The sequence below is a fragment of the Eurosta solidaginis genome, chromosome 3 (genome assembly GCF_040869045.1).
Source record: "Eurosta solidaginis isolate ZX-2024a chromosome 3, ASM4086904v1, whole genome shotgun sequence".
NCBI classification, from domain to species: domain Eukaryota; kingdom Metazoa; phylum Arthropoda; class Insecta; order Diptera; family Tephritidae; genus Eurosta; species Eurosta solidaginis.
Genome location: NC_090321.1, coordinates 66,312,225 through 66,332,421, shown reverse-complemented (window position 1 = coordinate 66,332,421; position 20,197 = coordinate 66,312,225). Strand labels below are relative to the sequence as shown.

The 20,197-nt window shown below is 37.8% G+C and overlaps 2 protein-coding genes across 4 annotated transcripts in view; both read right to left on the bottom strand.

The window, feature by feature from the left end:
- ReepA (Receptor expression enhancing protein A) overlaps positions 1 to 8,333 on the bottom strand; it is a 79,911-nt gene extending 71,578 nt beyond the window's left edge. Inside the window, exons 1-2 of one of the 3 annotated variants that reach the window (XM_067772102.1) lie at positions 7,955 to 8,333; positions 2,919 to 3,108 (exon numbers count right to left, since the gene is read on the bottom strand). In XM_067772102.1, coding sequence (XP_067628203.1) covers positions 2,919 to 2,950 — 32 coding nt within the window. In that variant the 5' untranslated portion in view covers positions 2,951 to 3,108; positions 7,955 to 8,333. The remainder of the gene's footprint in view (positions 1 to 2,918; positions 3,109 to 7,954) is intronic. The other 2 variants (XM_067772100.1, XM_067772099.1) reach the window with 2 other exon arrangements.
- The window catches only part of GrlHz (Gustatory receptor-like Holozoa), a 142,015-nt gene that overhangs the window by 66,481 nt on the left and 55,337 nt on the right, over positions 1 to 20,197 (bottom strand). Inside the window, exon 6 of the mRNA XM_067772107.1 lies at positions 16,866 to 17,328. Within this exon, the coding sequence (XP_067628208.1) occupies positions 16,866 to 17,328 (463 nt within the window). The remainder of the gene's footprint in view (positions 1 to 16,865; positions 17,329 to 20,197) is intronic.

The following is a 20,197-nucleotide window of genomic DNA, read 5'->3' as shown; positions in this document are numbered from 1 at the left end:
CTCCAATACACCCCGAGGGAGTCGCAAAGGCCATCCCGAAATGACCCCAAATCCCTAGGAGGATCGCGAGCGAGCCCCTGGAATGGACCCCAATAGACCCCGGGAGGATCCTCAGGGTGTCCCAGAAATCACCCTCATACGGCCCCCAAAAAACCCCGCGAATACTCCCCAAAATCATCTCAATATTAACCTAAGAAGCTTCAGAACTACACGCGAACTGGTTACGCATATGGGTATATTTTCAGGGCATCTCGACGGTTTATTTTTTTAGTTTTGAATAACTGCATAAAAACTAAAATTTCATTGTTATTCCATATTTTGTAAATAATGAATAATAACTCAAATCTTTATTCAAAATTTGCAAAAATAAGAATGGGCGGTTATCATCAATTACAATATTTTAAATAACGAGAAAATGTTATTCATTATTCAAGAAATGCTTGAATAAAAAATACCATGTTATTCATCAATCAAGTTTTCTTGAATAATGAGTAGAAATTAATTTTTTATTTTTTCGCCAATGGTTATTCAAATTTGTTGATAACGCCCATCCCTGTTTGGAACACATATTACATACATGAATAGAAAGCGACATATGAAAAAATTGCCGCTAGGTGGCGCATGGATCGAGATATTCAAAAAGCTTGTATTTGTGGTTCGATTTGGCTCATATTTGGAACACATAATACATACAAGAAAAGAAAGAGACCTAGGAAAAATCGTCGCTAGGTGGCGCAAGGGTCTAGATATTAAAAAATCGTATTTGTGGTCCGTTTTGGCTCATATTTGGAACACATAATACATACAAGAATAGAAAACGGCCTGTGAAAAAATCGCCGCTAGGTGGCGCAAGGATCGAGATAGTCAAAAAGATTGTATTTGTGGTTCGATTTGGCTCATATTTGGCACACATAATACATACAAGAAAAGAAAGAGACCTAGGAAAAAATCGTCGCTAGGTGGCGCAAGGGTTGAGATATTAAAAAATCGTATTTGTGGTCCGTTTGGCTCATATTTGGAACACATAATACATATATGAATAGAAAAAAGCCTGTGAAAAAATCGCCGCTAGGTGGCGCAAGGATCGAGATGGTCAAAAAAATCGTATTTGTGCTCCGATTAGGCTCATATTTGGAACACATAATACATACAAGAATAGACAGATCCCTATGAAAAAAATCGCCGTTAGGTGGCGCAAAGATCGAGATATTCAAAAAATCGTTTTTATGGGCCGATTTTAGTCACTTTTGGAACACATAATACATACATGAATAGAAAGCGACCTATGAAAAAAATCGCCGCTAGGTGGCGCAGGTATCGAGACATTCAAAAATCGTATTTGTGCTCCGATCAGGCTCATATTTGAAACACATACATATTACATACTTCAATAGAAACCGACATATGAAAATAATCGCCGCCAGGTGGCGCAAGGATTGAGATATTAAAAATACTCGTATTTGTGGTCCGATTTGGCTCATATTTGGAACAAATATTACATACAGTCCTGTAGAAGTGACATCAAAATACTTTGGAGTTCGGGGAGGGACAAGCATACGTGGCGCAGAGTCGTATAAAGTCTTTGGAAGGATTAAGTATTGAGGGCTTAGATTGTAAAAAATTTTCAGGAAAGAGTCCTTGTAATAATGAGTCACTAAATGAACTAAATAGAATGAGAAACTTGAAAATAAAATATTTAAACAAATGTTTTTAAGTTAAACGGTTTTATTGAAAACAATACTTACATGAAGTAATAATAATACTAAACGCTAGAAAATAATTAGGTAAGTCCTAGGTACTAGTCATCACACTCCTCATCAATCTAGGGCGTTGATCAGACAATTAAATAAAAGCGTTGGGCAAGTGAAATTTCTAAAATTGTGAGAAGTAGCATAACCTGATTAAGGTTCAGTTTGTCTTATATATGACTATCTATTCGTGTATGTATTATGTGTTCCAAATATGAACCAAATCGGACCACAAATACGATTTTTTGAAATATTTTGATCCATTCTGCACCTATCGGAATTTTTTTTTCTTATTATTCCATTGTCATCGGGTTTTGAACTATATTCCAAGTTTCAAAGTTTAATTACCAAATTTAAATTTATAATTTTTCGAAGCTAACATTATTTGAAATTCGCAGTGGGGCTTAGTATTCCCTTTTATATTGACGTTTGATTGCACTGAAAGCTTCTTGCCAGTTTGCTTATTATAGATGAGAAATGGATAAGTTAGGATCAATTTATTAAAAACTCCATTTTTCAAAGTCCTTATACTTTTTTTCGCTGCTAAATAAAAATCTAGATCATTTTAAATAAGTACAAATATATATATTTCTGTGTTGAACCGCGCAACTATATAAGAAAAGGCCGTTATAAACAGAACTTCAGATTTTCATTTAAACGGGATTGTTCTTGTTAGTTCTTAACCAGCCTTCCGAGAGCATTTAAGCCTCTCAGCATGAAAACCATCATATCGAGTCGGATTCTTCTGATTCTTCTTATCCTAAGATAGCCAAAATTTCATTTGTAAAACTTTTAATCACAATTATAGACCCAGTTCAATACGAGATCAGGTAACGCAAAATATTTCAGCAAGAATTACATTTTCGGGCACTAAAATCCTCAAAAGCGCACGCTGTGCAACAGCCAGCATTGCCCTAATACCATGTGTGCAATGACAATCGTGCGAAAAACCGGAAGTAGATATTCTTTTGGAGTAGTAAGTACTAAGAAAGTTTCTAATTTTATGTAGTTAGGTAGGCAATTGTATTTTAAGTTGCTTGTTTATTATGTGTTTTCTTAGTTATAATCTAAATTCTGTATTTGAAAATTTTAAGTTACGCATTGCATTAATGAAGAGCTTAAAAAAATTAGTATACAAACATTTACATTAGTATTTACATATTTACTTACATTATAAGCCGCGAGATCAATGCACTTATCATGCTGATTATATTTTTGGATTTTCAATTTCAAACTTTACTATGTAGGTAGCACCGAACCTTGCGCCTTTGTTGTCCTTGCTCAGTCTTCAACTCAAGTGATATCTGTTTTTGTACGCATGTGCATAGATGAGACACATCAAAACGATATTCCTCTTTGACTATTTTGTAGACAAAGGAGAAGAGCAGAAATATATAAATGAAAATACCTACATGTTACCCGGCCTATGAAAAGGTGGCTTATGACCCAAAAAAGAAATTGCGAGAAACAGCTGTTAAAGATAAACAATGTGATCGGTCGCGGCTATTAGGTGGGGCGAGCATTGCTACAACAACAACAACAACATAAACAATACATTTCTTCAGTTTTCTTTTTTTGAGTCATAAGCCACCTTTTCATAGCCCGGGTCACACATATCATTAAACGGTTAACAAATATGGAACTTAATAAGAGACAATAAGACGATAAACTTTCATATAAGCATATTTATATTAGTAAATCAATTTCAATTAAATATTGCGCGAATACAATTGTACATAAGGTAAATTTGCCACAGACCGGACTCTTATCAGTAACCGGATAACTTAAAAGTCGTAGTTCGATAAAGGATTTAAGAAATACCTATGTACATGTAATATTAATAACTTGGCGCTATATATATCAGAGGAGATTTAGGAAAATTGATGGAACCGGACCTACACGTTTTATGCTGACTCTGAGCGGCTTATGCAGGACATTTGAATTTTCGCTAAGAAACTTTTCATGGCATAAATATAGTGGCGGTGTTTGCTTGACCACTGCCCCTCGGCAGTGGCGAATTAAAGCGACGAATGGACTTGGCTAAATAAATATTTTTTTGGTACTGATAATTTGGAAGTCTATATTTATCTCGATTCCTTTAAGTCATTACGTACTACCGTTATGAAATCAGAGTTATAATACCCTTTGATAATCAATCAAATGATCAAGTATAGGTGATACTACTACTTTTGCGCTGAGCGTAGACGGCGCCGATGTATGGAGGTGCCCCCAGCGGGTTAGGGGGATTAGAACATACCCGCGGTAGGTATGCCTGTCGTAAGAGGCGACTAAAATACCAAATTGATTCAAGGGGTTGTGTAGCGCAATACATAGCTTTTCCAACATAATTGTCAACCTCACCTACCCGTGGCGAATCCTGTTTCATTAACAGCCGAGGCTCTGGCGACCCCAAGCTCCTCATGAAACTAGGGGGTGGGGAGGGCGCGATGGCCTAGAAAGTTTAATATGGTCATATAAATCGTTTTTGTTACAGGAAAGTACCGGATCTATATCCGGCAAAGGACCATCAACATCGATAACACTCCCAAAAGCCCTCGGGGAGTGTCTTTATCGTTAATACAACAACAACAGGTATGGAGGTAGGGCGCTTGATTGCTATACCAAAGGCCTAAGGTTTAGGTCTCGGTTTTTAATAACGCCCTATTTCAGACTTTGTTTTAGATACACAATCCCTATTTCATAGTTCGGTTGTATAACGCCCTATCTAAGAATTTTTTGTAATTTCTTTGAGGTCACGGTAGAGATATACGCCGCCGATAAACGCCGCTGCCGCCGCCGGTTAGGGTCGTTTTTCGCACGCCGCCGCCGAATGTCAAAAATATCGGCGCGGCGGCGGCGTCCGGCGCGTTACTATATTTTTTACTCGTTTAAGACTGTTTAGGCCATTTATTGTTCATGTCGAAAATTTGTCGGATATGGTCGAAAGTGGTGTAAACGGATGCGCATCACTGCCAGTTATAAGAAACTAATTGACAAATTTAACTCTTTCTAACTGTTCAAAAGTTATTTAAAAAAAACAGGCGCTTTCGATGTCAGCTTAACACGGACTTTGCAACATCCAATTTATGTATTTGTATGTATGTATGTAACCAAGTTATTAAAACAAAACACTAATAGAAAAGTTATATATCTAATAAATTTATATGCTCACTTTGCATTTTTGTTTTTCAAAAAATTAATAATGAATTCAAATAAAATGACCCAAGGCGAACATGTTTTCAAATTGTCAAGTTGTTAAAAAAAAGCAAATTAACCAAAAAAGGTGCCGATTTAAAAAAAAATGTATATTGCGATTGGCTGAAAGAAAAAGCCAAATCAGTGACGCAAAATCCTTTAGTAGGTTCTAGGGGAATACACACTCCTTTGAAATGATTCTTACCTCATACTTTCAGGATATATGTACGTATAAGGGTTTGAAAAATCACTTGGGCTTACATTCAAACATCTGTTGTCTATTTGCGAAACTATACAATAGGGTCTGAAATGTTAATTTTCATTTTCACACTTAATCCTTCAACACCCAAGTCTCCCGGTTTGAGATTGCCTAAAGTTGGCGGCCATATCCAAAACTAGTCCCTTGGAGTGAATCACATTGATTATAGACTATCAACCAAGTTTAAATATCACCTACACGTTACGGCTCCTTTTACAAATGTGAATATGTAGGCACACTCAAGAACACTCAAAGTGGTGAAGGAAAAGCTTTCTCAAGACAGTCGAACTGAAGACCGTGTGTTCTTCTACCCTAACGTAGTGCACAGTCGAACTAGTCTGAAAACTAAAGCTACGCGGTCATCCATAATGAGCTCTTATATCATAAGGCCAGAAAACATAAGTTAACATCTTTCAACTTAAAATCGGTCGACTTTCATTCTAAAATATCGTTTTGATTTAACGAAGACTATTGAAATCAATGTTGTGAACATAAACGTCTGCAAACTTTGGTCTACATTTTAAAAATGTTATCCAGGGTCCTTGTAAAATTTTAATTATGTAGATGCGCCGAAGATTATACGATTTTCACCCATTACGCAATCTCATCCACTTAGACTGCTTATGATTTCGAGGGCGGCATCTTTGGCTGAATAGTCACTCCCTAATGTTTCAAGGTGTTTTTCTCTGGTGTAGCTCGGCAGCATAGCGCGACAAAAGCATCCGTTGGAAAGTCTTTGGAGCTACACCTAGAGCTTCTAGGAAAGTGACGTCAACGAAGGTATGAGTTCGAAGGCGCAGTCCTATAGCTTCTGTGCTGGTATATGGTGTGAGGTTCAGGAGGCGTGGGAGACCTGGTGGTCGGGATTGCTACTGTTCGCACATTGGCTCTTAAAAACAGCCGAAACAACTGAAGGCGCCATGTACCACGAGAGTCATGAGTATTATAAGACCATTAATAGCAACCGTAAGTCGCCTTTATGAGTGGCCGCCAAGGAGCCACAAATGATTTAAAGGAATTGTGTTCGCGACGATTATTAGGACAAAAGTGTGACTATTTTATGTATCTCTATTTCTTTTCAGCAGACGCAACAGTACCAATTCCAAAGACCGGGGTTAGGTTCGAAGCCTCTCTGGAGTAAGCGAACGAGGGACCATCCCTCAGCAAGGAGATACTCCTGAAAATTTTTGAACGGTCTGCGAGATCTTGCTGCAAAAACCACGGATCTTTCCGCAATGGCCAACACGTTGATTTCCTTAAATACAGTCAAACAAAACCTTTCCTAAATATTATTTTTTTAAATAGAAAAATCAAGCTTTTTAAAGTAAGAACATCGGCGTAGGCCGGCGCGCCGCCCACGCCGCCGCCGCCGGTATATAATAGAGCCTACGCCGCCGCCGCCGATAAGGTGATCGGCGTAAACCTCTAGGTCACGGAACGTTCTGGTAACAAGCACCATTAAGGTACTAGTCCGCCAATCTCGGTAACGATTTACAATAGTGCCCTCCCACCCCTAGATCCATCCGGAACTTGGGGTCGCCAGAGCCCCGGCTGTAAAAGAAACAGAATTCGCCACAGGTATGTGAGGTTAACATTTAGGTAGGAGAAGCTATAAAATGAACTGGCAACCCATTGAAAGGGTTGTGCTACACAATCTCTTGAATCAATTTGGTTCTTTAGTCGCCTCTTGCGACAGGCATACCTACCGCGAGTATATTCTAAGCCCCCTCGCTGCGTCTGTCGAATTTGATTATGGATAAGTAAGAATTTAATCTATTGCGGTATCCAGATTGAAGTTATGCCCTGGGGAGGGTTGGTAGTGGACCCTGAGAACGAGATTTATTGCTACAACAACAAATAAAACGATATTCAGCTACTCATGGAACTAGGGGTGGGGAGGGAGGGATGGCCTTGAAGGTTTAATGTGGCCATATAAATCGTTCACGAGATGGTCGGGCTAGTACCTTAATAGGGGTTTGTTACCGCAACGTACCGGATCTATATCCCGCAAAGGACCATCAACATCGATACCACTCCCCAAAGCCTTCGCGGAGTGTCTTTATCGTTAATACAACAACAACAACAACAATTACATATTCAGCTTATAACGTCATCGTGAATGAAGCTGACGGCCTGTTTATGCTCGTTTGGTTCTAACTGCTGAATTCTAGTGTGCCGGATTTCTTCATAGTGCTTGCGAAGATTGTTCCTTATGTAGATATATGGGATATTTGGGATTATTCAATTAGATGTATGTTAGTATACCGGTGTTTCTGAGTATTAAGCAGAAACTGGTAATATTAAAAAAAAAAAAACTAGTTTACACTCTAAGCAAAAAAGTTTGGAATCGAGATAGAGTCCGCTAACTGACAAGCTTACCCTACACACATGCACATGCACAAAACAATTGCTAACAGCATCAGCATCGGCAAACCTTGGCTTTGTTTTACACCTATAAATTACATAAAGAAACATTACGTATAAGGGTAATAAATTAATTTTGTGATATGTATTTGGCTGCTATGTATTTTCTTTGTAATATGTAACCTTGGCGTTCATATTTCATCACAGCAATTAATACTTGAAAGTTGTGTGATATCCTTGCCAACTTGCTCCTCTCGTTTTGAATAACGATTTTTCCTGCTACTACATTTTTATATTAATTTTTGACACAATTTAAATTTAGCAGTAAGTATTAAACAAAAAAATGATTTACTTTACTAAATGTTCTACTTTATATGCTATTGCTTACCTTTGTGGTTTTACGTCAATACTCGATATTTATAAACCAGCAGCAAATTACTTAGCCCAGAAATTCTTCACTTTTTGTTTTTGGCTACTCTTGCAGCACCATTCAGCCTAGTTTCAATTAAACTAATAACTGCATTTTTCATTAATACAACACTTCACTTAAATAAATTAAAATGTTATTTATTTAAATTCTTTCACACATCTTAATACTTTTCAGCTGTTCTGCAACAACCGATTTTCAGCGCAGTCAAATCAAAAAACATGTACAGAAATAAACAACAGAGTTGCTCTTTTAGTCGCCAGAAACAGCACAACAGCAATACTTTCTGTGTTCATTTCGTTAGTTCTATGTAGAAGGGAAGAAAAATTCGATTCGGGCAGCATCACTCTACCCATGGTTCAACTATATACAGGTTGGCTCATCTGTAAAGCAACAAAATATGTCTGTTCAAATTGTCAAAATCTGTGTATTGGTGTTGGTGCGAATGGTATGGAATGGCAACATAAAACTTAGCAGTTTTCAGGCATGCTTAACCAACGAAACGATATCATTTCGTTACGATAATCAACGTTAATAAACGAAACGAAGTCATTTCGTTTCGTTTATTAACGTTAAGATCGTCAAATTAACGAAATGATTTCGTTTCGTTTTCTGCCATATCAAAACGAAATCAAATCGTTTATGTTGATTATTAATTTCAAACTATGCTGGCAAAGCTGATTGATGGCGGAGTCATTAAAGGTGAAAGCATTAGCCAAGCTGATTGCAACTTTTCTCATGAATTTTGACAGTACGAACATTTCTCAAAGTATTTTTGACATTACCACCAACGAATTACACAAACAAATTACATAGAGTTTGTGTGTGTATGTGCGCTCGTTGTTGCCACCTTACGGCTTCACCACTGCTATAGCATTGCCAGCACAATTCAAACATAAAGTATCACGTTTTTGTTAACGTTTTTAACGTTAACGAAAGCTTTTCGTTTCAGTTAAAAACGAGATACAATTTATTTTGATAATTTCTTTATCGATAATATTTCGAAATGTTTCAACGGAAACGGTGGAAATTTTTTGATAAACGATTAGCTTAACGTTAAGGTGCATCCCTGGCAGTTTTTGTATGGGTAAGTAAAATGTTGCCAATGTGTTGGTTTCATTTTGAGTTTGCCATCTCCTTTTGACAATCCCTTCGACCATGCAATGACATAAATAAAATCAGCTGATGAGATGAGCCAACCTGTACAAAATTGAACCATGACTCTACCAAAAGCATTACGGAACGATACAAGGTGGCAGCATGGTGACATGCCTACAAACATAAATAAAAATTCCATGTACTTTGTTTTTGTAAATTCGATGGACCAATGTCAAAATCGTACTGCGCCAGGAGTTGATGTTTCAATTCAAATAAAAAAAAGTTTATAATCAGCTGTCCCATGCTGCCACCTTGTATCGTTCCGCCATGACCAAAAGAACACCCTCGACAGAACAAAAAAAAATAGAAGAACCAGTGTACCCGCTTTTGGATTTTTTCCCAGCCTTAAGGGCCAGTTAATGGTGACCTATAACCATAAAACCATAACCACATAAAACAGCTGATCGAACCTACCTTATGGAAATCAATGTAAAGCATATATGACACTACTTTATTTTTGCTTGGATTCCTAGCCAAAAAAACTGACGAAACTTTATCGGAACTTCAAAACACAAAAATAATTTCTATCAGGAAAAAGCCAACCCACTATTCACCAAAAATTAGTGAGTTTGACATGGTTTTGTTTATGTTTTACATTTTATTTTTACATTAACACTTTTAACAATAAAAACAATACAAATAACACGCGAAAAATATTTCGGTCTCTATTGGTTCACTTTTTTCACAAGAAAGTTGATTTTAATTCTGTTGTTATGCACCAAATTTTCAAACAAAAAACACAAATTTTATGTGTCAGAAAAAAATAAACAAAAAACGGCCGAATGTCAAAAAAACCTATCGAAATACAAACTGGCTCGTTTGTTTTTAATCAACTAGATTGTGTTTTCCTTGTATTTCGTTAGTTTTTTGAAATATAGTTTACACACTTACATCAGTACTGAAGCCGTATTAGGAGGGAGTGCGACAAAAAATTGAAGATAAATTACAAGAAAAATTACACGAAAATAAAATAGTGTTATATAAGTATAATCGATTAATGGTGCCATACCATAACGCTAACGCCATAACCATATAATAGCCAACCAATTGGTTTTTGATTTCTCGCCATATCCATAACCTAAAAATATTTGAGTTGGTGAATTTAATAAATTTTTCTACATTTTATTCATTGTTTTGGATATGTTATGACTAAGGGACTTATCTTTTGTGGAATATGATTGTAATTTTTTGCGTTTCTTCATTTTTGTGAAATTTTCACGATTTTTAGGTTAAGGCACCATTAATCGATCACATTGGAGATTGTTATGGATATGGGTATGGTTACGACTATGGCGTTAGGGTTAAGGAAGTTTAATTGGCCCTTTATCTATCCATCATTAGTAAATGAACCTTGACGGAACAAATATGCAAAATTTACTTTAAAATTGTACATATACGTGATTTTGATCACTACTTTTGTTTCAGGTTTTGTTTTGAATTGTTTATAATTGTTTAATTCGTGACTCTTTATAGGGATCTGTACCCTACGGGAACTTTTTTCAAAAGTTTTTCCATTAACGGACGGCACTTTAGAATGTCACAGGGTAACCTTTATGCATCAGAAATTTTAAATTTACAAAAACAGTAGTGGTGAAATTATAAGCCAGTTATTTGTAGTTAAACCCGGTTTCTAACTAGTTGGTTAAGCTAAGCTTGACCTAAGGCCCTATTATGAGGCAAATTCGATCTTTAACTGTGGTCGAAAGAGCTGATCGAACGAATTTTCATTCAATATTATGACAATCATTCCATCAAGACTAGTGTCATTGTTAGATAATTCGATAAATTCAACCGTTCAGAAAAGTACATTATCAATCCTTTCTGCAAGTTCGTTTTGTTATAAACGGATTTTGTCCAATTTACGAAATCAGTCTTCCAAGCAGTTGTTTTGTATTCACGACCTTGGAGCTATATTGACTAAATTATTTTTATTTAACTTTGTTATTATGTTACTTTGAACTTTGTAATTTTAATATGTTTACAATATTTTAATTTTGAATATTGATTTTACTATTTTCAAAAATTTTCATTATTATTCAATTTCGCAAAATGAAAAAATAACATTTTCTTTTAAATAATTTTTGTGTGGATATTAATTTTGATAAAAATAAAGCATCCTACACTATGTACGATTAATACAAATAGTTAAAGTAACACAAAAACTTACATTTCAAACCATTTTCTTCTAATTCGATACAGCGTCGACAACAAATTTCTGTTCGCTTAAAAATTAGATACACATTGAAAATTTCGACAGAGATTAGATGTCATGATACCAATTATATCAAAATCAAAAATCAAAAGGAGTGGAGTTAAACTGGGTTTAATTTAAACTCTTCATAGAAAAAATGGACTGGGCCTTCGCTCGCAGGGGTAACCCTGGAGTTGAGACCTTGCACAAAATATCTAGGAATCATTCTAGACAGTAAGTTGTCGTGGAAGCTCAACGCCGAGGAGCGTGTGAAGAAAGCCTCAACGGCACTTCATGCATGTAAAAGAATGCAGTGGTGTACATGGGTTCTATCGCCCTCCCTCTTTCATTGGCTATTTACAGCGCTTGTAAATCCTATCCTATACTATGGTGTTCTTGTTTTGTGGACAGCCACACAAAAAGACCAACCCAAAAAATTATAAGGGTATACAGGCTATTAATGCTTAGCATTACGGGAGCTCTGAAAACAACCCTGAAAACAAATCTGAATCTGAGTCTCAATGCCTCGGGATAGCTTGAGCACAGGCCATACGGCAGTAGTAATATAGCATCAACAAATACTGGACGAAAAGGCTACTAAATTCCGTAGCAGCGCTTCGATGGGGCTCTTGAAACCACAATAGAGGTGTATGGTTGGCGCAAGAGTGCCGAAATCGCAGACGAAGCGATACACGGGCAAACCGCTGGTTCAAAAGTAATTTATGGAGTAGGTTCTGTGTTATACTGTGTTGAGCTGGAAATAAACAGATCCTACAGGCTGCGGATTACTGTAGCGTTCTCTAAGCGGAAATATTAGCCGTAACCAAAGCAGTAGAAACTCTGGAAGAGAATAGTTGAAGCTGTAACCGTGTTAACTTTTATATTGACAGTCAAGCAGCAATTAAGGCAATAATCTCGCCTAGCACAGCATCTAAAAGCATGTTAGAGTGTAAGGAATCCCTGCAAGGAATAGGGATAGGACCAAGCATAAATACACATACGGTCCCAAGGCCTATGGGAATAGATAAAATAAAAAAACGGATGAGCAAGCTAAAAAGGGCGCATCCTTCGAAGCTTGCACCGTAGAAGTCCCAATGAGATTGGTCGGGATTAAGAGTAGGCGAGAGCTGCCAATGATCGACCAAGCAGGAGAGGCGTTGACCAAAGCGCGTTAAGTGTCGAATATTATGTACAGGTCATACAACCTTAGGCTACTAAAGTTATTCTTATTTTTAAAAAGAGGACTGTAGGTTCATGACGGGTATTTTGACTGGGCACTGCTTTCGGTCGTCACATGCTTGGACTTGGAATGCGGGTTAGAGGATCGATCTCGTTTTGTGCTCGTGCGCTGCGCTCGCCAGGCTAAGACTGCAGCTAAAAGCAGCACGTGGCATAGGTCCTAGAAAGCTTCTAGTATTTGCCAAGAGGGTCAAAAGGCCAAAGGTCTTGGGATCAACTTACGGGAAAAGCAAAGAAAGAAAAATAAAATTAAAATTAAAATTTTTTGTATACTCGGGCAACCCCTCGGCATTGGGCAAACACTCCCAGTATATTACTGATATCAAAAGCTTCCCAGCAAAAATGCATCCGCCTTGCAGATGGAGTTCGCATTTGGCTTAAAATATGTAGGTTCAGGTCCGCCAAATTGTTCAATAATTAAAAAGCAGACGCAATCCTCCTCGGGGGTATGTATCCCCCATTAAGTTATTATAATTATTGTCTATGTCTAAAAAAGCTTCGCGTTCCCCTTCAAGGCAGTTATTCGAGCCTAGATGTGTAGTCCCCCAGCGATGATCCCGTAGTTATCCGTGCTACGAAGGGAAGCCATTTTGGGATTGACGCAATCTTTATTGAAAATGCATACGGAGCCAGCCCGTGCACAAAGCGGGAGGCGATGGACTACGCTTTAACGGAACGTAGACGGCTACGATATTATCCCATAAGATCCAGGTGTCATGTATGATATCCAAGCCAAGTCCCTAAAATATAGTCAACCCAGCGCGAAATATTGTGTGAAGTAGCTTTCCGGTGGACTGGAGACCTTTAACTTGGGCATAGATCAGAAATCGACGACATATCAACGGTTAGGTGTTAAAAAAATCGAAATATTTAGACTGCTCGTTTTTATATAATTTTGCTCACATTTGTTCTTATGTGGCCCGAGTTGGTCTTCTTATTTCCGCAATGATATCATCCCTTATTAGGGGATATCAATGGTGTACTGGAGTGCTTTATCGCGTTTTCTTGCGAAAGGACATATCAGAGAATAGGGACGAATTTCCGGTATGCAGCTTTGTTAACTTGTTAAAATTCACGCGGGGATATGTGAAAATGACGTCGGACAAATATGGTGAGTGTTCCGTTCGGACATGTCACGTAGTTATACCTGAATTGTAATTGATTGTTGCGAACTGTAGTATATTACATGAATGTTTCTTCTAGATAAATTTAAGGTCGGGCTTTTCGCTGATAGTATCTTAGGAAGATTGCCCCGTAGTTGAGCTTATAATAAGTTTTAAACGATTTAATTTCCTGGAGTGGCCACAACGCTTTCAGGCCCTACACAAGAATCACAGTTTCTCTTAAATCGCTGCAGTTCTCTTCCAAAGAAGTGTTCCTTCAAGGGCGATGGTATAGTGGTTAATGACCTGCTTCAAAATCAAAAATTTAATAAACTCACATATTATTGTGGCGAATTTTCACATCACTAAATAAATGCACAACAACAAAAACATTAAAGCAAGATACATAAACACATTAATCATCATTTACCCACATACATACAAGGCAACGAAGAGATAACTCACACACAGATGTAATCATCAGCCGAAGTAGTACTCACGCATACACCCGCATATTGCTATAAGATAGACATAAACTACAAATATACATGTTCTGGAATACAGTTTCGCGAAATGATTTAAGCACGCTATTGAAGTACTTTCAAAGTAGTCTAATAAAGAATATTTTGCATTATTGAATATTGGAGTTATTTATTCAATAGTTTAGCGATTCGAACGTTATCAGATTTGGAATAAGCGGAGTTTCCCGGAAATCGTTACTTTATTTTAAACTTTGTTTCGAATCGATCTGCTTTCCTCCGTTATTCCTAGACTACCTTTGCCATCTAAATGTAACCAAAATCAAACGCGCCAAACACCGTTGGGTAATTCACAAGAGTGTCATATTCATGCAAAGTTTTAATATTTTAGTTGTTTTCATGGTTTCCAATATAAAATTGAAGCTTAGCACATATGACGAATAGGAGACCTTGTGAATTGTCTACATGTAATAAAAATTAACATCATGTTTATGCCTATTTATCTTTTAACAAATTTTTATTTATAACACTTAATTCTAATTTTATATAAACTAAACTTATGCATAGATCTAATGTCATTGAAAAAGGGGCGAGATATTACCACCTGCGATATGAATATAAAATTAAAAGTTTTAGAGGTAATGGGAATGCTTTTGAACCTGGTTTTTTTTTCTTGTCTTGTGAAGTTAGTACTTAAATAAATACAAGGGGCGATAACAGCCGAAAAGAGATTTTAGACCGAGGTTCTCTTCCAATTTGCGTCGTGCTCCTTTTCAAGTTTTCCTACAAATTGGCGTGAAGGGCCTTACATATTTTACGCCGACTCCGAACGGCATCTACTCCGAACGGCAGGTGAATTTTCACTGAAAATCTTTTCATGGCAAAAATACACTTGGAGTATTTGCCAAATCCCTGCCTAGGGGCGACCCCGCTTAGAAAAATTGTTTCTAATTTAAAAAACTTTTTCCAAAATTTTCGTTACTTGGACAGTGAGTTGAACCAACGATCTTCCGTGTAGTAGGCGGAACACGTTACCACCACACCAGCGGGTTAGGGGGCTTAGAATATACCCGCGGTAGGTATGCCTGTCTTACGAGGCGACTAAAATACCAAATTGATTCAAGGGATTGTGTAGCGCAACCCTCTCAAGGGGTTGCCAGCGCAATATATAGCTTCTCCAACCCAATTGTCAACCTCACCTGCCCGTGGCGAATCCTGTTTTATGAACAGCCGAACTCCTGATGGATCTAGAGGGTGGAAGGGCGGGATGGCTTAGAAGGTTTCATATGGTCATACCAAATCGTTCCCGAGATGGTCGGGCTAGTCCCTTTATGGTGCTTGCTACCTGAACGTGCCGGATCTGCATCCGGCAAAGGACTATCAATATCGATAACACTCCCAAGGCCGTCGGTCAGTATGCTTATCGCTACAACAACAACAACCACCTTATCACGGTGGCGGTGGATAGTACTTAATAATAATAATAATTACTTGGCGCGATATATACATCCGAAGAAGCCAGAGCTTTTACTTAAGTCGGGGACCTGCTGTTAACTGCTGGGTCAGCAAAGGGTAGACCCCATGGTTGCAGATCGAATAGTGGCGAGTTCATACGGTCCTATCACATACGTTACATCTTCATAATTAATGTTTTAAATGGAAAACCGAAGCCGTATACGCCGTCTGAAAAAAACTCTGCCTAAAACCGGAAAGAATTCGTTACAAATTACGGTATGTCGGGTGAAAGTTTAAGTATTTTTGCTTCATGCGTAATAAACGACGTATGTTAAATATATATAAAAGGCTAGATCTTTACAAATATCGTAAAAAATGCCGACTGGAGATACAGAACAAGATTATTAGGAATGCGAAAAATTTATATTAATAAAAACTGGAACAAAATTTATGAAAGAACCAGGTGGAAAAGCGAGTAAATCGCTCAATTACGAGACTGACTCGAATTTTTTCCAGTCCAAAAGTTTTCATTTCAGTATAACACCGGCGGTTTACCACGTTCCATCCATGAATGATCGTGCCGTCTAAACATGGAAGAAGTGCAACAACAGCATACTCGCGCTGAAAATCATAAAAGATCTCGAGAGGAACAGGACCCATAATTAGAATGGTTGTGCTTTGGAACTTTGCGGTATAGTAAATAAGTATTTAGTCCCGCGCTTTCCTATCAACGAGGAGACGGACATTGATGCTGATAACTTTAACAGATGGATTTCTGTATCTGTTGTTGTTGTAGCGATAAGGTTGCTCCCCGAAGGCTTGGGAGAGTGTTATCAATGTGATGGTTCTTTGCCGGATACAGATCCGGTACGCTCCGGTAACACAGCTCCATTAAGGTGCTAGTCCGACCATCTCGGGAACGATTTATATGGCCACATTAAAGATTCAGGCCATCCCTCCCTCCCCACCCCAAGTTCCATGAGGAGCTTGGGGTCGCCAGAGTCTCGCCTGTTAGTGAAGCGGGATTCGCCGCTCCAAGGTGAGGTTGACAATTGGGTTTGGAGAAGCTATATATTGCGCTGGCAACCTGAAAAGGTTGCGCTACACAACCCCTTGAATCTGGTATTTTAGTCGCCTCTTACGACAGGCATACCTACTGCGGGTATATTCTAACCTCCTAACCTGCTTTCCTTTATACCGTACCAATTTGGCAAGTTTATAAAAAAAAAAGTTATTTTAAAAATTACCTATTACAGATGGATTGAGGCTCATTCCAAGAGTCAGCACCAGCGTCGATATGAGCAATAAAGCAAAACAAAGATAATTTGGTTGAATTGGCATTTTAAAAAGTTTAGCAGACATTTGTAGGGACGAAGAAAATAATAATGTTGAGTTCAAGTCTTCCGATGACGTACTGTGATATACAAAAGGACGAACTCGAATATGATGCCCATTGGATTGTGCCTTTTGGCATGCAAGTGTAACTGAAGCGGCCAAAATAAACGGAATTACTCCCAACAAGAGCCACAAAAGTACGTTGAAGATATTCAAAATTACAACTTCCAGTGCCGAATAATGGAAATCTAAATCATTAAAGATGTAAATTAAACCAGCGAATGCATATGCCAAATTCATAATAATCAGGAAACACACAGGAACGGCAGATCGACGATTAAGATGATCGAGTAGCTTGTGAAACTCCAATACTTCCTATAAAATAAAAGATTTAAAAAAATATTAATATACAGGAGTGAAGTAAGACGACCGTGGTGGCATTTAGAAAAGGCCATAAGGTCACTGGACCCTGCGACCAATTCAAATGGTCGTTCGGTCAATTTCTCTTATGACCATTTCAACAGGCCATTCGGTCAATTTACTTTATGCACTTTTTAAGTTTAACTGAACTATGAAAACTTGTTGAACAATAAAATTTAAATGTTCGGTGCTAAGCAATACTTTTGTTCTGAAAACTTGAACTGCACCGCCACAAACCCTTACCGGACCAGTTTTTAATACGATCTTTTTTAAGACGATGAAACCGGAGTAGAGGATACGAAGCGCCGGTAGCGAAAATTTGATATAAAAAATTGCGCAATTTGGAAAGCATAGCAAAAGTCAAGAAAGATAAAAGCTTACGGCCAAAGAAGTCTAATAGTTCCATTTATATCAGGAACAGCTTAAGCTTTGGTGAAGCGGCCACATGGAGCTCTACCTGATGCTGGGCATGACTACTCCTAACCATGGTATAAATATTACCAGGTAAAACCATTCACTCTTCTTGGCGGCCATAATGATTTTTTGATTTTTAAAAAAAATTAAAAATCACTCTCTTACGCTTTGTGAAAATGCCAAACCAAAGAAAACAAAAAAAAAAATTGGTTTGACATTTTTATTTTTTTTTAATACCAAAAAAATAAAATGCTTATGAAATACGTGAAAAAATATTTCGAAAAGTTTTGAAATCGGTTTTTATGTAGTTACCAATATAATGGATGCCTCAACACGTGCTATTTTTGCAAAGGGAAAGAAGAACGAATGTTGGAGACCACCTTCTTCACTTGGTTGATACGTCTTTAACCCTTAAATATGCTGACACTTCACTTTATAAGAGATCACCAGTCTCCAGTGTCTTCGCTACTGCGGAAAAAAATTATCTTGGACATATTCTTTGGTTTGTTTTGGTCCTTTTCCTCGCGGTTGGAAGATACATTTTTTAAATGGCGCTTAACCGTTTAGGAGATGCTGGTCGTTGCGTAACAAGTCACTCCAGCTAACCCTGTTTCGCGATAACTGACGCCAACAGGGGGCACCAAGAGAGATCAAAGTCTTCCTCCACCTGCTTCTCCGAACCCAGTGGAGATCTTCCCATAACTTGCCCATGTCAACAAAAACACTGCAGCTCTTCGCAGGTTAGCTAAACATCATCGTCCAGTTGGAGTATGATAGTTCGTGGAGGCTGCATTTACCGGCTGAACTGTCAAAGTCTGCCGCCGTGGTGTAGAGCTAGTGTGTTAGCCTATCCATCAAAAATATTTAAGAAAATTTGTATAAATGGTATTGATTGTCCCTCAGCATTACCTTGGCACCAAAAGTTCGTCCGAATTAGCAGATAAATTTTTGGGTCGGCACAAAACATATATTTATGTGAGCCAGTTCGTAGAAAAACGAATACACGATAAGTAGCCTTCGAATTGGATGGAAAGATATACCTTAATCTCCTCATATATATACACCAAATTATTATTATTAGTAGATATATATCTCTTCCGTACACCTTGGCGGTAAGTCGGGTTTTTCTTCCCGTCGCGCAGACGCTGATACATTTCTAAACAATTTATTGAAGAAAATTCCTCAGAAGATGATCGTGGCCTGATTCTTCCTTTTGCGGAAAACTACAATACAATTCTTGAATTGAAAATTCTGGAATGTCGTTGACCGTTGAGATTTCTTATTTTCTGGTTATTTCCACCAATAAAAAATTCGGTTTCCATAGTATTTTTTCATTGGCGGCTTTTGTCCGCGCTTCTAAAAAATTACATTGGGTGTGTTCAACACCGGTTTGGAGACCAAAACTATATCCGCGGAAAACACATATGTTCACATTTTTTTTTGTGGGCACCACAAAATCATCAAAATTACAACAACCACATGAAAATTTTCAAAATTTCTTTTGCAAATATCTCTTGACATACCCAAAATTGTTTACCTCCGCTTTCGGATTCGCGATCCTGGATCCAAAACGCGTCTTTTAATACCCCTCTTGATATTTTTGGACGTGTATTAAGAGTGTCATGCTGTCGTATAGAATTGCCAAATATATTACAGTTTGTTATTTTTTTGTTATGAAAACAACACCAAAATAAAACAAGTAAGGAAGGCTAAGTTCGGGTGTAACCGAACATTACATACTCAGTTGAGAGCTATGGAGACAAAATAAGGAAAATCACCATGTAGGAAAATGAACCTAGGGTAACCCTGGAATGTGGTTGTATGACATGTGTATCAAATGGAAGGTATTAAAGAGTATTTTAAGAGAGAGTAGGCCATAGTTCTATGGATGGACGCCATTTAGGGATATCGCCATAAAGGTGGACCAGGGCTGACTCTAGAATTTGTTTGTACGATATGGGTATCAAATGAAAGGTGTTACTGAGCATTTTAAGAAGGAGTGGGCCTTAGGTCTATCGGTGGACGCCTTTTCGAGATATCGCCATTAAGGTGGACCAGGGGTGACTCTAGAATGTGTTTGTACGATATGTGTATCAAATGAAAGGTGGTAATGAGTATTTTAACAGGGAATGGGCTTTAGTGCTATAGGTGAACGCCTTTTCGAGAAATCGCCATAAAGGTGGACCAGGGGTGACTCTAGAATATGTTTGTACGATATGGGTATCAAATGAAAGCTGTTAATGAGTATTTTGAAAAGGAGTGATCCTTAGTTCCATAGGTGGACGCCGTTTCGAGATATCGCCATAAAGTTGGACCAGGGGTGTCTCTAGAATGTGTTTGTACGATATGGTAATCTAATGAAAGGTGTTACTGAGCATTTTAAGAGGGAGTGGGCATTAGGTCTATAGGT